This window comes from Bombus fervidus, chromosome 16, assembly GCF_041682495.2.
Source record: "Bombus fervidus isolate BK054 chromosome 16, iyBomFerv1, whole genome shotgun sequence".
Lineage (NCBI taxonomy): Eukaryota > Metazoa > Arthropoda > Insecta > Hymenoptera > Apidae > Bombus > Bombus fervidus.
The window spans coordinates 2,381,013-2,400,816 of NC_091532.1; the positions used below are offsets into that span (position 1 = coordinate 2,381,013).

General features: G+C 38.5%; 4 protein-coding genes across 7 annotated transcripts in view; 2 read left to right on the forward strand and 2 right to left on the reverse strand.

Annotated features, from left to right (window-relative positions):
• The window catches only part of Cwo (transcription factor cwo), a 38,827-nt gene extending 34,008 nt beyond the window's left edge, over positions 1 to 4,819 (reverse strand). The window contains exons 1-2 of one of the 3 annotated variants that reach the window (XM_072019824.1): positions 4,663 to 4,819; positions 2,655 to 3,302 (exon numbers count right to left, since the gene is read on the reverse strand). In XM_072019824.1, the coding sequence (XP_071875925.1) occupies positions 2,655 to 2,719 (65 nt within the window). In that variant the 5' untranslated portion in view covers positions 2,720 to 3,302; positions 4,663 to 4,819. Of the gene's footprint in view, positions 1 to 2,654; positions 3,856 to 4,662 lie in introns of those variants that run through there. The other 2 variants (XM_072019828.1, XM_072019823.1) reach the window with 2 other exon arrangements.
• Ada2a (Transcriptional adapter 2A) overlaps positions 1 to 19,804 on the forward strand; it is a 330,348-nt gene that overhangs the window by 269,725 nt on the left and 40,819 nt on the right. The window lies entirely within an intron of this gene.
• Scaf6 (SR-related CTD associated factor 6) lies at positions 12,008 to 17,537 on the reverse strand. 2 transcript variants are annotated; one of them, XM_072019779.1, is made up of 8 exons: positions 17,375 to 17,537; positions 16,689 to 16,859; positions 15,413 to 16,079; positions 15,268 to 15,339; positions 14,665 to 15,061; positions 14,177 to 14,580; positions 13,723 to 14,088; positions 12,008 to 13,641 (listed from the first exon to the last, which is right to left on the reverse strand). In XM_072019779.1, the coding sequence occupies exons 1-8, from the start codon at positions 17,391 to 17,393 to the stop codon at positions 13,347 to 13,349; spliced, it is 2,391 nt and encodes a 796-aa protein (XP_071875880.1). In that variant the 5' UTR covers positions 17,394 to 17,537; the 3' UTR covers positions 12,008 to 13,346. The 2 variants fall into 2 exon arrangements, with proteins under 2 accessions (XP_071875880.1, XP_071875881.1); XM_072019780.1 differs by lacking the exon at positions 17,375 to 17,537 and having other exon boundaries at positions 15,413 to 16,017; positions 16,689 to 16,829.
• On the forward strand, positions 17,572 to 19,370 carry Eif3g1 (eukaryotic translation initiation factor 3 subunit g1). Its single transcript, XM_072019845.1, has 3 exons — positions 17,572 to 17,717; positions 18,068 to 18,525; positions 18,610 to 19,370. Exons 2-3 carry the CDS (start codon positions 18,081 to 18,083, stop codon positions 19,020 to 19,022), a joined length of 858 nt encoding a protein of 285 aa, XP_071875946.1. The 5' UTR covers positions 17,572 to 17,717; positions 18,068 to 18,080; the 3' UTR covers positions 19,023 to 19,370.

Below are 19,804 nucleotides of genomic sequence, written 5' to 3' on the forward strand. Positions count from 1 at the left end.
TCTAAAAAAACACATCCGTCTTGCGGAAATTACCGCTACCTTGGATACTTGCTCAACCCTACAAACCGCAATGCGTATATACGGTATCCCCGAAATTCTTGAGTACGTAATATACGCCCACTCGTAACATTCTCGAGCGAACGTATTTACGTTAGTTTCCATGACGCGGTCGTTTACTCGGATTGCGTCAATTAACGTGATCCTCTGTGGCGCAAAATTCGAAGGTGTCACTGTCACAATGGCTGTTTGTATCTGAGCCATCTATAACGCGGCCTTGCATTATAAAACCACAGTCTTATCTACAGATATGCTCGATAAAAACTTCGACTTACTCCTCCTTCAAAATTGTCGATTAATCGAAGCAAATTTTACACACAAGTGGTGTATTATATTTATGGAGTTTCTGTTCATGGTCACGAAAATTGAGACAACGGTAGTAAGATACTCGAGTCGCCTTGAACGTCTTAAAATTCAATCGAGTTCGCAGAATTACAAAGTAAATAATTTGGCTTGACTCGAACAATCCTAGCTTACCCTATACAAATTCTCACGGGCTGAAATTCGATGCCACGACGTCGTTATTCCAAAAGATTTTTAAAAACGACGATTTGATCGCGTGGCTTACGAGAAGTGACATTAGATCGATCGTTTCGATTCACTTCGTTCAGCATCGGCACTGGCTGTACCTTAAATTGTCGATCTCGAGAAACGATGAAATCGATGCAACTTGGAACGTAGATAAAAATAAGAAAAAGAGAGGAATGGTTCGATTTCAAAGTTAAATTCGACGAGCACAGCGAGCGAATACAGGACGGAATACGCACAGCACACGTTCACGCGCTGTATAGACGGTGCTCAAATAAATCCGTGCGGATCGATCTGCAGTGTCAATGCCCGATGCGACGGTTCAAGCGGCCAAGATGCGAAACCGTGTTCTATAGCGTGGCCCGAAGAAATTGCCCGGTTGCTGCGAGCGCCGTCAGCGCGCCCCTCGACGCCTTCATATATACACCGTGTGTCCAACTCTCCAGTCTATTCTCGATCTCGCACAAGTGTTTATGACTGACCGACCGTGCTGACACACTCGTGAAAGTCACTCGTAAGGAGCGACGTGAATACGCGTAAACGTCACTTTCCTTGGCGATAGAAGCCACGAATATCAATGTAACACGCCCATTAATGTAACATGACCAGGACATTTTTTTCAAATGCCTTCCTTCGACAATGAAGTAGGATATGATGAAAATTGAAACGTCAAGCGATCTCTACATATTCCTTTCTCTTATGCAGCGTGAAAGATGTGATTTATGATCGGCCCGTAAATGGCGCTAGCGTTAATTGGTCTCGATTTCTTGCGCGCAGGATCGAGCATTATAGGTTACTTCGAATACTTATAGATTATAATCACGGACGAACTGTAGTTAAGTCGTAATTACTTTTAGATCACGTTTGATGAACGATTTTCAATTCACTGCACGTCGCTCTATTCACGGATTCTTGAATAGACTTCTTAGATAACTCGTTGAATTCACGGCGATTCGATCGATCGGCCAGTCCCACGCTGTTACGTATACAACTCGTGATATCTATATTCTCGTTTATTAATTGACATCAACGATAGCACCGATTCTCCGGTATTTATCTTATCTCTGGCGCGGCCATGAAATTTTTGACAACGCGTGGACCATTAAGACGGTTCCACTCGTATCAGCAACCGTCTAATTATTTATCAATTTGGTATAGGACCTGGGGAAGAACGTGGAGCAAGAGAGGCCAACCGAGGGGGGAAGGAAGAATGTCAAAATCGAACACCTGTACATTCGTGATAACGAGGCATGTAGTTTTCCGTATTGACAAGGAACATACACGCTTATGGTAATCTGTTTTATGAATCAATCGAGTTTTACTCGTAACCGCGTCAATATAATTGTGTGATATAAATACCATTTAAAAAATTGCGAAATTAGTCCTAAATTGGGGTTAGGTTCGATTAAGTCGAACAGAATTACCTAGTACATGAATAGTCGTTTTAAACGTGATTGCTGCTCGAAACCGATCTAGAGACGTAACAGCCGCGATCTGTTTACGCTCACACTTGCATACGCTCCGTTGGTCACATGTTGTAATTTGATAAAACAAATTTTCAAAAAGATCTTTACGTTACGACATACCGTTATTCCGTGTGATCGGTTGTTTTGAACTGTTTCGCATGTATACAGGCAAGCGCGATAACGAAGCTGATATACCTGTACGAACACGAGTCACGCGAACATTGGCTCACCCTGTTTAACGAGAGTTCTCGATGTAGCTTGTAGTAAATCTGTGTAAATATTTTTGGATGGTATTAGACTGAATAATGCCGGCAAGGTCGACAGCGTGGAACGTTCCTCTGGCGTTGAGAAAGAATCTAGAATGCAGCGGTGATTCATGTCGCGTGTGAGCGCTTTATAACTATAACGCGTTATTGTACGATCAAAACGATACCAGTACGCAGAAATAATCATAGTTCGTTTTTTAATACTCGAAGATTATAGTTGTTTTAAGCCAATATCAGTTATATACGAGATATTAAATACCTTTTCTGTGACAAAAGTAGAAAATTATAGGAACGATTATAGAAACGTTTAATTGTTAATAATTATTTAAACACTTACCTCTCGTATTTTACTTGCATAGAATGAGCGGAGTTGTCCTCCCAGTAATTCTGTGTCTCCATCATCTTGCCGCATAGAATCGTTTCCAATACACAACACGATCACTTCCGATTTCTAATCGCTGTCACTCCTTTCGTTGCGTTTCTTCTATCGTCTTCGACTTTCTTCCACTGTTCTCTTTCAATCTGACTCCGTTTGCACACTGTTCTTCCCTTTGAATTCACGTTCGTAACACGCGAGTTAAACAGTTAGAAGCAGCTCGCCGTAATTTAGCGCGAAATTTAACGAAACGCACAAAACCTGTTTACACCGATCGCGAAATTACGTATACATAACCTGTACCCACAAAAAAAAGTCAAGTCCTCTTTAAACCGATGGCTTCTTGATCGATAGTGCGCACCCGACGACTAGGTTAGGTTCGCCTCCACAAACTCACTGACACACTCGAAACGACACGACGGACCAGGAGGCCGGTACTTGGGAATCGCCCACGTCTTTCCGTCCAGTCACACTCACCGATATATCTGTACTGGCGCCCTCTTCTTTTCTTCTCCGTCTTCCTTCCTACTTCCCGATTTCTTTTTTTAGAGCCGATGATCGTAGATCGATCTTTCACTCTTTCTTTCTCGTTCTCTCTACTGTGACATCCTATAAGCGTAGCAACAGAAATTTTTCAACTTTGTTTTGTTATCCGTTTGTGAATCGTTTCCGCTCGAATAGGCGATAACGAGAGCAAAAAGAAGAAACACGACTCGATCTTAAGACATAAATGCGAACGACGATAAGGCCGTTGACTCGTTCGACCGCGAAATTCCGCGATATACTAACTGACAGGGCCGTAGGAATCGAACAGGTCGCGCGCTCGCTTTGCGCGTCACGGTATTCGGCAACTTATAGGTACGCTTCTTTTGATGTGTACGCATGCACTTTACGAATTTCACGTGGCAGTGGTTGGCGGCGCTCGAGATGTGCTCTGGACCAATGATTACGTTACATGCACGATTGAATTCTCGATCAATCGTATGCACTCTGTCGACGCGATTTCTCGTACCATATAGATTCGTGATTTGCAATTCTCTACAATGACAGGAATAAAAAGAACCTTGTTCAAATAGTTTCGTATCGCTCGCGTATATAAACGCGTGTCGTCTCCTTAGCAGGTTACACTACGCGTATAATGCGCGGCCCTGTTCGATTCTCGCGATGGTCCTCGGCACGCAGACCACTGGTGGGAGCGATCCAGAACCATCTCAGGCACGGAACCATCGATCCCGGAGCCATGCAACTCGAGGTCCAATGTAAATCGACCGGTATCTATTCTTCCATTCGCTCGATATCATTCCATATCTTATATCGTCAAAATCTTCGTTCCCCTTATCGAACTAATTCCGTCGTATTGAAATACGATAGATACAGATAGTAACCGAACGATCGTTACGTAGCTTGATATTTTTTTTTTATAATCTACGATATCTTTCAGCGAGGGTAACGTTTCGATCGAATGTGCGCTTACGAGTTTTGTGAAATGCTCCGATAAGACAATTTGTTCTTAATACATCACGTGTTGATAGTATTACGTATGGATCGATATGCTGATCTCGAAATAGCCTTAGCTATACGCGTGCCGGTATATTGTACAAAAACAAAAACAAAAACAAAAAAAGGTAATCTATACCTAAGCAATCGTTCGTTCTTTTCTCGTCGTTTATCTCATCTAAAAAATCATTATTACTATACGTTACTTGACGATTTGATACGAAGGTTCCACCCTTGGATTATAGACTTTCGATAACTTAACGCAAATTTACAACTATAAATCGATACACGATTAAACGATAAATCATTTTATTGCGTCAATATGTATTACCGTTTGTCACAGTATAAACATAAACAAGCAAACGCTCACGTGATTGCGAATACGTATATACAATAAGTACGATATATCGTTTGGACGCATCAAAAATTTAAGGACCAGAAATTTCCGTCGCAGACAATGAAAACGAATTACCTCAATGACGAACGACGCGCAGATAAGATTCTTCTGCGTCTCTCCAAGCACTACAGAACACGATATACCAAGCGTGTAAATTTAACGTTGCCTGATACCGTGTCACGAAGTCGACTAAATTTCTCGAGCGTACACTTTCGCCCTTCCATTTCGCTGGAATCTCGTCGATACGATTCAACGATACCCGTTGAGGAGAAACCGACTATTTTTCTTTTTTTCTTTCTTTAACGTGGCTAAGGATCGCTAGCGCGTCACGTAACTCGATGATGCAAATCCGCATTCGTTCGACGCTCGGACAAGGCAGAGGCGCTAGTATTGCGAGGGTGAGTAATGGTAAGGTATAGAAAGGAAGGAAAAATAGTGACTTTCCAGGTGAAAGTTTTCGACGAAGAGGGTGAAGTGGGGACTTGAGACGTTACTGATCAACGCGGGGAGTGGGAAATGCTTGGAGGGGCGCAGAAGGTGAGGAACGTTCGTTGGGACGTACAGTCGAACGAAGAGAGGGATAAGCGGTTACCACGCTATGTGACACGTGCGCGTGACGTCACGGGGCCGGTCACGCGAGCACCGTGTGCTCCCGGTCACGTGTCCTGTCACGCGCTCGCTCCATCCCTCTTTCCCCCGACTGCTGCCGCGGCTCTCTTCAACGACTGCATCCCTTCCTCTACGGGACTATCGACCGTCTCTCTCGTCATCTTTCATTGCACTCTGCTTCTCCTTGTTCGTTCTCAATCACTGTCTACGTGCCGGTGCTGTGAGTTCACTCTTTCTTCCTTCCTCCGATTCGGATCGGAACGGAGTACGGTATGAGACCGCAGACTCGACGGGTATTCAGGCTCCGCCGCGTCGTGACACGAGGACACGCGGTAATGATAGTTCTCTTTCTCGCGCGATTCGACGATATGTTTATACCTGCGCGCCGTTTGCGTGGACTGCGAATCGTTCACGCACACGTTGCAACGTGCCGTATCCGCCCGGACGTTCGTTGCATCCGTTTTAACCAACGGATTAAATTTTAATTATTCAGCATCCGCGTTGCCGCTTCGCGTGAATTCGAACGCCGAGCTTGCGTTGCAGGAATTGGGTTATCGGAGCATGTTTGCCGAAAAATGTATCGAAAACAAAGAAGGATCTAGAATGCATATATGCGCAGATTATGATTTCAATTACAGTGGAACTTCGTTTAGACCACGGCATTTGTTTCAACGAAATTTTAATTATTGTCCGATTAAACGAACTTTCGATAATCGAATCCGTTTATTCGAACGTGAGTTTCTGCTACGTAAACGCGAAATCACAGCTGGTAGGGAAAATAGCGAGCTCCCATTGTATAAACCGCTTGCCTCTCGTAGGTTAACATAAAGGTCTACTGTATATTTATAATTGAGCTTCTGAAACAAACGATAAGTTCATCGTAAAAAATATCGTGACTCTATGGGCACGATTAAGGAAATCGATATTTCACGTATATACTACCATTGTTGCAACGATTTGAAAACGTACTGTTCGCAACCAATTTGAAACAGTGCACGTCGCTTTAAATAAAACATGCGAGGCAGTAATTGACAATGTGACAACCTTTGCAAATAAGGTCGTCGCACGTCTCTAATGAATAATGTGATATAAACGAAGCGGAAAAACCAGAAACGGTGTAGCATTTGGCCGATTTAACTGCGAAGTTAAACGATTTTAATCTCGCTCATAAAGCTTGTTCTAGGCGACATACTTTTCTACTTTTACAGGTCACCTGTGGAATCCAGATCTCGCTTCTGTTACATATACAAATATACACACGCGATCGAACACGTCGCCTGGGTAATTATTTTCATTGGTCGATCGCGCCACTGCGTTGCAACTAAAAAGAAATTACGCTAACGTAACGAAAGAATGTAATTAACGATGCGTTTTTGCCACTGGGATTACGCATTACGAAACACTTTTATGACGTTGAACGTGGAACGTCTACAGACGGACTAGAAAGTATAAGCACTTGTACTTATGTAAACGGTGGCCTGCTGGTGGACAAGAAATTCCAAGACGAACGAGGCAGTCTGCGAACAAAGGAATCATCAACGGTGTTCGTATTAAATTTCTCTGATGAATTTTAAGCAATAAGCAATACCGTGAAAAATATTAACTTTAGGATCCTGACCATATTCGACGATGTTCGGCTCGATCGGACGGTCTTACGATATTCGACGTACGATGTATTCGGTTTAAATATTCATATTACCAAGATAGTGAAGATTTTGGCTCGTTCTCCCTTTAAAACGGCTACGAACTTGACGTATGCACGAGTACGCGCGTAACACGACCGATTCGAAAATAGGCGTTTTATTTTCTGCACGGCTCAGGAGAAAATAAACGCAATCTGTGGCGACTTCGAGCTATTCTTGATCTGGTGCACCATTACGTGTCCCGTGTCGTGCATTAATCGGTTTGGTCTTCGTACTCGTTCCAAAACGAAATTATTGAACCTATTGCTTATCGATTGACCGTAACGTACGGTTTGCAGTATTTTGGTACTCGAACGGTTCGTCACAAATAGGCCCGATAGGGCGTCGTTATCGTGGACAGATCTTTAACCTTTGATTCCGGATTCTACTACAAGACGGAGCAATTTAAATTCCTTCTAGAGCACTCGACGATTCCTCTTTGAGCTGGAATTAAATTATGCATCGTTCAAACGGTGACCATGTCTCAACTGTGATGCCTACGTGACTTTTAGATAAAACGGCCGGCTTGGTGAACACACGTCGATGAATATTCAGCGATGTTTGCAGCTTTTTCACAAACATCGTGTATTACGATCACATTACGTACCTTGTACTCGTCCCTTCTAACATCTACGACAATGTATCTCGAACGAATCTTCTAAATTTTTATGAATGAAATACGTCACCTATTCCTCTGTCACTCTATGTCAATTTTGACGTAGTGTTTCAAGACCACGCAATCCGCATTACGTAAAATCGAAGAACGTTGAATTAGTAATGACGCGACAAAGTGAAATTGTTGTGGCCACGGTTTTAGAACAACGATGAAAAAAAAAAAAAAAAAAGAGGAAAAGAAGAACGTTACACAAGGGTCGAGCGAGGGCACGTGAAAGTAATTACGTCACGGTGATCGCATCGTTGAATGCATCGAGGTGCTTCCCCTTGATTATCGCCTGAAAATCACGTTTCGCAGCAATGTTCGCTCGTTTGTCCTTGACAAATTAGAACATTCGCCCGGCCGACACATAATTACAGCCGGTTACGTTGCGTTTCCTTCTCGCCCTGGATAGCTTTTCGATTCCCGTGAACAAATCCTGATAGGTCCGCGCGTTCCCAAGAAATAAACTTCGAACGCGGCTTCGTACTTGAACCTGAAAATCCCACGAATGTTTCTCTCCTTTTTATAGTACGGAGCTCGTCGGACAATGTCTTTACGCTACAGTATCTCACGCTCCAATTTAATCTTCGCGATACGAATCAACGATTTGTCTGAAAGCTCACGGGGAAACTACCGACTGTGAACATTAACATGTACGAGAATTAATTAAAAATAATAGTTGCGGAATTTCAATACGTTGTGATCGCTATTATACGTATCCAAGTATGGAGAATAAGGTTCATCGGTCAGCTTTGAACATTCATTTTGAAAAATCCTATACGTATACATTGTCGATGGTACATTGAATTCCTAATTCTGTAAAAACCAATAATTCCCAGCCAGTCTATGTACGTACGATATAGCGTTCCAGAAGGATACCATAAGTTCGCTTGTGCTACATAACTCGCTTATCCTTCAGCTACCTCGATCGAAGTCGATAATTCTAAAAGAACGACATAGCGCGGAGACGCGATATTACACAATCGAAAAGTTACGTTATTTAACAGATCCGTATGAAAGAGGTTGCATTTCCAAAGTCAAACGATTACACGAGAATCTGATGCAACCGCACGGTGTCGCATCGTTCGTAATTCGACGTGTATAATGGACTAACGTCCAAGAGATGTCATCGTGCACCGTATGCGCAAAATAACCAGTACTCTGTTCTACCGAGTGCGCGGTCGGACACATTGCGTGCACGTGTCGGTAAGGATAAACGCGTGGTCGAGCGCGTGACTCGACGGCCGAGGCGTGCCCTTCTCTCGATCACGTGGAATGCAACGCGGTACCTACTCGTCGTCCTCGTTCCACTCGCGCGACTCCACGCGTTCTCTATCCTCGTCCGCGATCCTCTACAGGCGTTGTTGCGAATGCACGCGGTTCTCTCTAATTCACGAGTCACGCTAACCCGTTTTCTCTGTCCGAGTCAACCGACACGCAGGTATGCCGATCACTGCACGTTCATCGTGGCGTCTCTTTGCGTGCAACTTTCGGTCGCGAAAGAAGAAGGAGGAGGTGCCAAGCAATTGGAAAAAAAAAAAAAAGAATTGCAATGTATACACGAGCAGGTCGACCAAGTCTTCCTGCAAAATACACGAATCAATATATAAAATTTTCAGTAATAAGATTGAGAAATGAGAGTTCGATTAATAGCGAGAGTGATCGAGAATGTTCTATTTTATTTGAACAACTTACGATCGGATCAAGTTACACGATATAAATGAAAGTTTTTATTCTGACGTTTCAGATATTCGTTATTTCATTCGAGTAATGTTTAGAACGTTCTATTTGCAAATAATGTGAATATGGGAAATAGCGGTATTTTTTAATAAATATATCGGTCCAATTTGATATTTATTTAGATAAAATTCCATAGCAGAGTAATTATTACCAAGACGAAGAGCTAATTATAACTCTGTTATCATAATACTAAGAATAGATTGTCTAGAATGTTGGTTTGAAATCAACGATGGGTGTTTGTTATCGATACCTACTTATAAGGAAACCAACAGGCTGAGTGACTATTTAAAGCGAACCTTAGAGACGCACTTCCGGCCTAAATACGCGGCTCGAGTGCGAGATCCGGTTTCTGATTACTTTGAGGTCACCTGTTACCTGCGACAGATCGTGATTTATAGTTGACTTTCAAAAGGTAGTTACTGCTTGAGAATCGGTGAATTAATTATTGCAGAGTTGGATTATTTTCTTCGCAACTGTTGCTAGTATACGTCCTATTTATAAAATTTGCAAAAATACTCTTAACATTCGCTATAAGTAATTAAAATTAATAATATGGACAATTTTTATTAGCCATTTGTCGAACAAATGTAAAAATGGCACAAGATTGATGATACCAATAACACGAGCAATTCGCGTCTAATTATATATTCATGTTCTGTAAGTTTGAGAATATTTCGATCGTTCGGTGAAACTTTTATTTCATTCTATTCGACGTTACCATAACTTCAGTAGACTGTTATTACGTTCATAGTACAACATAGAAGAATGCTGCAATCTGTTGTAATCGAGCGACGAAACTGCGATATGTCTTTATATGGAACCCTGAACGTAATAGGTCCAAGGAGAGTCGTTCTAATTTGACAACGTCCGTGAAAACCTTGACAAATGAGGGTAAAATGATACGTGGCACCTACTATGTGCAGTCGGTAATACGAGACTCATTTTACTCACATACAAATTCTTTTTCGTCGTTTAGAATGGCGTCACACGATCTTATTATGTAGTGATTAGATTTTTCTTACCTTTTTTTACTTTTATGCCTTAACAAATAAGAGTTGACATCAGAATGTGTAATTTTGTAACTTGTTAACTTCGTTATTGTTATTACACTGCAGATACAAAACACTGTTTCGAAAATTTCAATTCTATCCAATACGTAAAAGTTTATCAATAATATTATCGATGTTTACACATTACAATCCGTGTCGCAAAATTAAATAGCCATTTCATGAATCGAGCGAATATTCGAAAGGCCATGTTTTTCATTTCTCGCATATTTTCGCATATTTAGAACGGAACAAACATAGATCGAATAAAATCATCAAAATATTAAAAATCTTACGTATGTGAAATATCGATCTAAAAATTACTAAAAATATACCTCTTTATTGCTGTATAACACGAGGTATTTACGCATCAGTTTGAAAATCTGACGGTTTAAAAGGCAGCAAATTAAAACGAATGAAAAAGGATATCTTGTAGATGTATTGATTCCATTCACTTTCCGATTTCTTTCTAAGAATATATGTAGTCGCGAATTTAAAGATTATGTTTTAAAAATAACACTTCTGGAGCAAGCATGTACCAATGGTTACGTGCCACCGTCAAAATCGTTAACGTAATCTATTTTTTATCTTCGCATATCCTCCACATATTTATCCTCGCATTTTCGGTCTCGATGTCACGTTTTGCTTAAACGTGCTGCATCAGTCGACCAACTTATACACATACGTACCGGTTTCCCACGAACGCAGTCGATTCTTTTAAATACAATCGTCTTTTGATTCGAGATAAGCGATCGATCGATCCACGAAAAACTCGACTTTTTGGTGCTGATCTGTTGTTACGTTCGCACGATTATCGTAACGTGATGTCACGCTTTGCGAAAGAGGTAGATGGTGGTTACACCGCGGTTATAAAACAATCCAATGTATATTTGGCGTCTGTATATTCTTTTTGAAATTATATATTTCGTTATCGATCACGCAAACAAAGTACCTATATTACCATCGAATGCATCGGTATGTCTGTATATGGAGACCGATACAACGATGCTATATCTTATATAAATTGTTCAGAAAAAAGTATTCTCCCACAAACTATATTTTTCCATTTATTAATTCCATCCTGCCTTTTTTCTTTCTATTGTTTTAACTGTCGCATTTTATCATCGACCTTTGCCTTCGACGAAATTGACTTCCAAGGAGGCCGTTAATACTGCAGAATCATCGTCGAATTTAATGTTTACGATCTTTGGGAACCAAGTTACTTATCTTTGGGACTTTCGACAAATGTTATCGAACGATATCACGACTGTCATGATACACAATATTTATAACAAAAAGAAGAAAAAATATCGAATAGAAATTAAGATGTTCGATAGATATTAAATGGCCTTGCCAAATTTACAAACACCAACTTCTTGGTTAATACTTCGAAATCCGTTACGACGTAAACGTTTTGTTACATTTCTTTCGTATAGATTTCGTTCGATCAAAAAATATATCACGTGATATATGTAAAAAGAATACTAAAATGAGAGTGAAGTTATAGGATAGCTATAGGAAAACGCACACATCTTTCCGGCGTTGTTTACGCCACCAAGTGTGTGGCTTCTGACTGTTATCGCTGCGAAACCGGTTTGACGTTGGATTTATGTATTCGGTTCCAATATCGACTGCCACTAGGGGAGTTCAAGAAGGCAACTGACGATTAACAATGCCATCGGATGTCGGCTGTTCCTAGCCAGTTATCGAGATCTTTTTATTTTTCTTTGAATCCGCGTGCACGTGACAGCTGACGATAAATCTACCAGTATAAAAAGTCTAAGAACATTATTATTCTGGAATATCTTTGAACCGATTAAATTAATTTTCTTTAACAACATCTACGATGATTTTCTGCAGAGTTTGTACGAATGTACGTCAATAGCACGCCTCGAGGACGTGCTAACTCTAATTAAGAACATTTTTCCTCTCTTTCGCTCGTTCTTTCTACAATTCTTTTTTTCTACCATTATGTTTAAACATATAATGCTTATTCCTCGATTTTATCTTATGTATCGAATATAATCATTTATTAACTTACTAAATACAAGTACTTTTTAAATTTCATATTTTTTTTTCTTTTTTTTTTTTCACGTGCGGATAAGTGCACGATATTCTCTTATTCTCTTATATAGACATTCAGCGAATTAATTTATTATCGTTTCATATGGAAACAGAATGAATTTTTTTTGCCGTGCGGAATACAATTACATAATATGTAATCTTGTATGTAATGTTCGCGATGAACATAAACCGTGCAATTGGTCAATATTGATTAATCGATCTTTTTGATGTACTTGATTATTATTTTCATCAAGATATCTCCAATCATCGATAGACAAACCATTTATTATTATTAACGGTAACCTTACCAAAAATCGAATAGTTTTGTACATAATGTACAAAAGATGCATAAAATTATATTTTTTCTTTTCGCATTATGCACCATGAAAATTGAATTTAATATGAAACAGTCACTGCAGGTGTAACAGCAAACTTTCGTAGCCCTTGTCTTATTTATAAACTGACAAGTAATTAAGTTTATAAACAATTGTTCATATTTTTCATCATTCACACGTAGGATTTCTTTCAATTGGAAATATACAGATAAATGATTTGCACCCACGAATGATCGACACAATATTCAGACAATGCACTTTCTCTGTTTCTTTGAATTAAAAATATAAAATAATTGATCGTTACTTATAACAAGAATATACAATTCTATAACATATGTATAAATGTACGTTGTAACTTTGCAATTTCAATAATAAACAATTATTGTATAACGTTTATACAACGAAATAAGAGAATGGATATAAAACGTTGATTATCCTAATAGAGATTGAAAAAAATATAAAGATTAAAATAATCATTACACAAGTTACATTGTAGAATTGTAGAACATTGATCGTTGGAAATTTGTGTCGACTACGGTTGTGAGAGCATGCGAATTCATACTGCATGCGATAATTATATTTCACCGAAAAGATTATAGACAAATTAAATTTATCCTGATTAAATTCAGTCCCGTTCACCCCTTTCTTCGGCACGTTCTTCCGCTCTTGCTTTCATTCTAGTTATGAATGCTTGTCCCTTACTCTTTCTAAAGTTCTCGTATGGATCATTTAAATTAATACCGACGCCTTTATATTGATCGTTTTTATCCCTAATTTCACCCCCCGATATTGGAGCTTCAATACCCTGTTCATTGGCACCAAGTCCCGCACCGCCCCAACCCATTTTTTTGAGCAACTGATGACCTTTGTTACTCTCATCGAGACTAATTTCTTGAGGAGCTTTACTGTAAGTTGATCCGCTGAAAGGAATTCATTCGTAGAAATCAGATATATGTATATTCATATAGAATATCTTTATATACTAAAGTACTAATACTTACAGAAAACTGGGTGGAGTTGGACTTCGATCTTGCCTGTCCATTCTCCTATCAGGACTTCGATCCTTGTTGCTGTTTCTCCTTCTTCTGCTTCTGTTATTATGATTGCTGTTTCGACTGTTACGCCTATGATTAGCAGCAGGAGATCTAGATCTGCTTCTACCTCTAGATCTTGAGCGTGATCTACTTCGCGATTTACTTCGATAACGTTTCTTTGGTGGACTAGGACTTTTGGATCTTGGCCTTAGAATTGGTGACGGCGATTTTGATTTTTGTCTTATACCAGCTGCTACATCTTCTTCTTTACGCTTACGCGCGGCATTCTTTGCTTTATAATACTCATATAAACCTAATTTTTCCCACCCATCGCTATAATATGTAGATATTACAATTAAAAACTTCACTCGATATCTCAAGCATAATTAGTTTGTGTATAATTTGCATTATATGCATTTACCTGTCCCGTGGAGAATCATGGTTCGGTGGTGCATAGAAGGCTTCTACAGCCGCTACTAATCGTTCGCTTGGAGGAGCAGGTGGTGGAAGCCTAATGGCTTCTGGATCCAAAGGTTTATATTCAGCATCTTCTAACTTGATTAGAGGTACCATCAAGCCAGCAGGAAGTTCGTAATAAGGCATACTGGGCATTAAATCTTCAACGGAGGGTTCGTGTATAACAGGTGGGGGGCCAAATCCAGGCGGTGGTTTTGAAAAATCTGGCAATGGTACATTTGAAAACGGTGGAGGTTCATTCCCGGGTGGTACACCCCATCCAGGTGGCGGTTGACTGAAATTTACATCTGTGCTTATCGGAGCGGGAGGACCGGAATGACTAGGCGGCAGAGACATATTTTGTTGGTTCTGTAAAGTATGAATTTCTATTATCTATATTCTATGCTGTGGAATACATATACATAATACATACAGGAAAGATGATCAACTTACCAGTTGTGGTGGTGGCGGAGGAGGAGCTTTTAATTGTTGATCAATTGCGATTTTTTGTTGCTCAATATTTTGAATTTGTCTCAAAGCATGTGTAACAAACGCTTGATGTTGTGCTTGATAATTATCAAAGGTTTGTTTCGTTGATGTAGTAATCGGTGTAATTGCGCTGGCATGTTGTTCAACCAAGTTAGCCTGATATTCAGACCAAGATGTGCTTGGCTGTTTTAATTTATCTATAATTCCTTCATCAAAGTAATTATTTTTTGATTCCCATAAACTTAATAGCTTATTTAATTTATTAAGTTGTTCTTCTGATGCAGCTAATGAAGTGTTACAGAACATGGGAACAACAACACTTTCCATTGCCTTGCGAAGATCCATAGATTTTTTTCTTGCACTAAAGAAGTTTAAAATTAAATATCGTGCACAACTATTTTTATGAAAGTTATCAAACTTTATTATAAATATTATATTTATACTGAAATTGAAGTGTTAAATTTTCCACTCACACTTAATTAGATAATGTAATTTAATTTAAATTTTTTACAAATGTTTTAAGATATAAGATCTGTTACTGTTTTTCCAAACAAATATCATACTTACCAATGATGTAGGACATCGTTAACCAGGTAGATAATATGGAGTTTATGGCTAAAATTGGTTGCCTGAATGACTCTGAAAGAAACAATAAAAAATTAATTGATTTACTACTGTTAATAGTATATGGCTAAAGTCGAATATAACATACTTTTTCAGCAAATGATCCGCAACGACTTGATTACTTTGCGGAGTAATCGAATTTTGAAGTATCCAGGCTTTCCCTGCACTTATGCTATCTTTTGTGCAACTATCAATGATAGGCTGTAATACCGCATCAAATGCAGCAAGGTCTGTGTTTGTGCTTTGTGCACTGTTTTGTAAAGCTGCTTCTTGAGCTTGTCTCACAGCATCCTCGACCCTTCCTTGTTGTTGCGCCATCAATGCAGCATGTTGCGCAGCCAGATTTTGTTCTGATTGTCTAACTTGTTCCTGTAGCGTTGTCTGCTGCGACTGAAGATTTGCTAACTCATTTTGAAGCCATCCAGGAGGTCCGCCAATGTTAACCGGCTGAGTAACACCACCAATAGATGGATTCACACCTCCCATAGCACCAGGGACTGGTCCAATTGGTGGTCCTGCATTTCCTGGCCCTCCAATTTGTCCTAGTACTCCAGGTATAACTGGACCACCTTGATTTCCCACTGGTCCAATTCCCACAACTGGATTTAATCCATTGTTCTGAGTATTTAGGCCAGGTGCAAGATTGACGTTATTCAGTGGCTGCGCGACGGTAGCGGCTGTTTGCTGCTGCTGCTGCGAAACGTTTAAACGTGGGTCTGCATTTTGCATTGGATTTATTCCTTTTTGCTTTAAAACTGTAAACGAATGACGGTGGATTATTGTAAGATGTTTGATTCCTTCAATGGATATTGAAAAAGTATACAAATAGTCCAATTTCTGTTGAGTCTTATCTTCTACCAGTGCATAATAAAATTCTTGGCATTTATTAGAGAATTATATCGAAAATTCGGTAAGTCTTTTGGGAGCACTATATTCTTTCCCTGTTTTATATATTATATATATATATACATGTATTTTTTACTTTTTTTTTTTTACAGTACTAGGGTATTACAGGGTATTATAGTGGGTTGCAGTTCCCACATAGATTCAAGCAATATATCAACAATGTAGTCCGTATTAGACAAGCTCCATTAAGAATCTTAAAACTACATCTTCTTAAAATCACCATTGCCAAGAAATAGAATACGTCTTTAGCTAAAGCATTCTGCTTAATAAATAGCAATCCCAAAATCTTGAAACGAAGTGCTCATATTCGATGAATAATATTTTTGTATGTTCACTATGACGAATTCAGACCCTTTCACCCGTATCTCTTTTTCAAAGTCATTCCTTGTTCGTTGAATAAAGCATGGCCATTATGCTTCTCAATTGTTGTAGCTGTTAAGGGGCTGTATCCCACTTACTGGCTTGCTCTGTAGTCACTTTGTATTGATAGTAGTTGAAGTGCTCTCCACCGAACAGGAAACCAAATTTTGGGTTGTCCTTCTGCTTGTTTTTCGTCATCTGCTCAAACTCCGGTCCATTGCGAGCCACAAACTGAGCCAGTTTGTCTATGATGTTCCGTAACTCTGTATCTGGGTATTATACCAAAATAAACAGAATTAGTACAATAACCTAACAATAATGAATTACTTATACAATTATTACAATATAAATGGCAATATTTAAATACAGTACTGAAATAGGATCTCTTATTTTTTTAAAGTACGCAGTCCTAAATCAGCCCATCGTAACCTGAAATATTGAATCTGTTTTGAAATTTATCACTTTGTGAACGTATCTACGGAGATTTGCCTGAGGATAATTTAATTCGTCGAGTGAATTGCTTTTTAATGGTAGCCTAATACGTTGCACAGGTTTACATAACCTACTATTTAGAATCTACATTTTGTCTTTTTTAAACGTATCTCATTATTTCCATTGCATGGAAACTCACAAATCCCCAATTCTGACTAACTAAAATGCTAAAATGATAGATCATAGATATTACGGTTAATAAAAAAGATGGAACGTTAATATGCTCGCCCGGAGTGGGAATGTGCAAGACCGCGCTTGGCCAAATCACCAAATCACAACATTCTTTTCTTACCTGCAGGTGCCTGGTCCATTATCACGATTACTTTTTTACTTTTACACCGAATTCGATCACGTTTGTTATTACTTTTGTTAACACTTTTCCGTACACGATTGTGGTACGGCTCCGGAAAACATTATTTTTTCACACTGAACACGACAACGCTAGACGTCGCCATTAATACTCGAGTATTCATGTTTCAAAAAACCACCACTAGAGCGATTGACACGCCAATTTATCACATGCGGAAAATTCTCCATTTCGGCACATTTTCATTTACGTTTCATAGGGTTTGCTTTCTGTCAATTTTCTGTAGTAATTGTGTTCACATCGATTCTCTGTGCAATAACTTCGAACGGTAAGTATATACACTAATATATTTTCATCAAAAGATCAAGCTTCTACCGCCACATTATTTTTACTATTTTCTAACGTAAACGTGTCTTTTCTCATAATGTGTTCACTATATTATAAAATACAATATTGTAAATTTCTTTTATGTGACGCTTACTTTGTTACGTTTTAATTATTTGTTGTTTATTGTAGTTAAACAGCTTTAATATTATCAATATCGTTTCATTTACTAATGTTGTTACTTAACCTATTGCGTCACGTCTGTCACATATTCAAAGCTGTTTAATTTTATATTTTTCATCTATTATTGAATAATTTGAAAATATCATTAATAGTAATATTTGTCTGTATCAGGTAAATTTCGGGAATGCCTGTAGCAGAAGTAAAATCCAGCTGGGCAGATGAAGTAGAAGAAGAGGGAGGAGCGTTACCTCCGCCTTCAGAGACTTATGAAAATGGGTTTAAAATCCTCACTGAATACAAGTACAATCAAGATAATAAAAAGGTCAAGGTAGTGCGAACATATAAGATCGAGAGACGTGTTGTTTCAAAGACAATTGCCGCCCGTAAAAATTGGGCAAAATTCGGAGACTCTGCAGATGATCGACCTGGACCTAATCCTGCTACTACAGTTGGAGGTGAAGATGTCTTCATGCAATTCATTTCTAGTAAAGAAGAAGAAAATAAGGTTGAAGAAGATAGTCTCGACAAGTTGAAGAGTATGGGAGATAAAGGTGTAGTTAAATGTCGTAATTGTAACGGAGATCATTGGACTTCCAAATGCCCTTACAAGGACACTGTCCTTGCTGGAGGTATGTTTCATTATGATAAATTAATTTTTGGAAAGAAACATTTAAAATTATATAATTCTATGGAATATGTGATTTAATTTGCAGGTAAAGTGCCAGATGATAAGAAACCACTTATTAATACTAATGCTCCTGGAGCAATGACAGAATTGAAACCTCAGGGTAGTAAATACATACCACCTGGTATGCGCGATGGAGGCAGTAAACGAGGAGATTCTATGCAGATGCAAAGACGCGACGATACTACTGCTATTCGTATTTCTAATTTATCAGAAAGTACTACGGATGCAGATTTGGATGAACTTGTCAAGCCATTTGGATCTGTTCTTAAATTTTATCTTGCAAAGGACAAACAAACTAATCTTTGCAAAGGATTTGCATACGTACATTTCAAATATAGAGTGGAAGCAGCAAAAGCTATTGCTACGCTTAATGGGTATGGTTACGATCATCTTATCTTGAATGTAGATTGGTCAAAACCGCAACAACAAAGTAATTGAGTTAAATAAAAATTCGTAAAAATATAGATGATATGCAAATGTTTAATTGTGACACCAGGAGCAGAATACAATGCTTTTCATTTCAAATTTTAATGCATTGCACCGTAAAAGTTAGCGTAGCAAATATATTCATAACAATGTTCATAGTTTATTAATACAACTATTTGAATTATATGCGATCAACTACGAAATGGCAACTCTGCTTCCTGGTGTCACAATTTATTATCATTTTTATTCATTCGAACATGAAGTTCTTGTATTCGTTACTTTAAAAAATGATGTATCAATTAAAATGTAATTTGTATTCTTATCTGTTTTTTGATCAAAAATAAATAATATGCCATGAAACTTGGAGCGTATTTATTGGATGTTAACGATTCCTGTGTCAGGTATTTTATGATTTTATTTTATTCAAGGAATTGTATAATATAACTAAAAAATGTATACATTTTTGCAATGTATAACATGTAAAAAGAGATTCGTATTCAATTCTATTGTCAAATTTAAGATGAAATTTTCTCTTCGATATTTTTTTAAAAATTTTATATTCAACAAAAATACAGTGGATACATTTAAACCTAAACTGAATACATTTAAACTGTTTAAACTTAAAATAAAATGATATTATAATAAATATAAGTAGTATCGCTGTCTCTAAGTGTTAGATCCTCACGCGGTAATGTTGTGATTGAAATCGAGAAACAAAGAAATTACGATACAAATAAACGCTTATGTGATACATAGATGCAAAAACAAAAGTAAAATAGTACAAAAGTAATCAC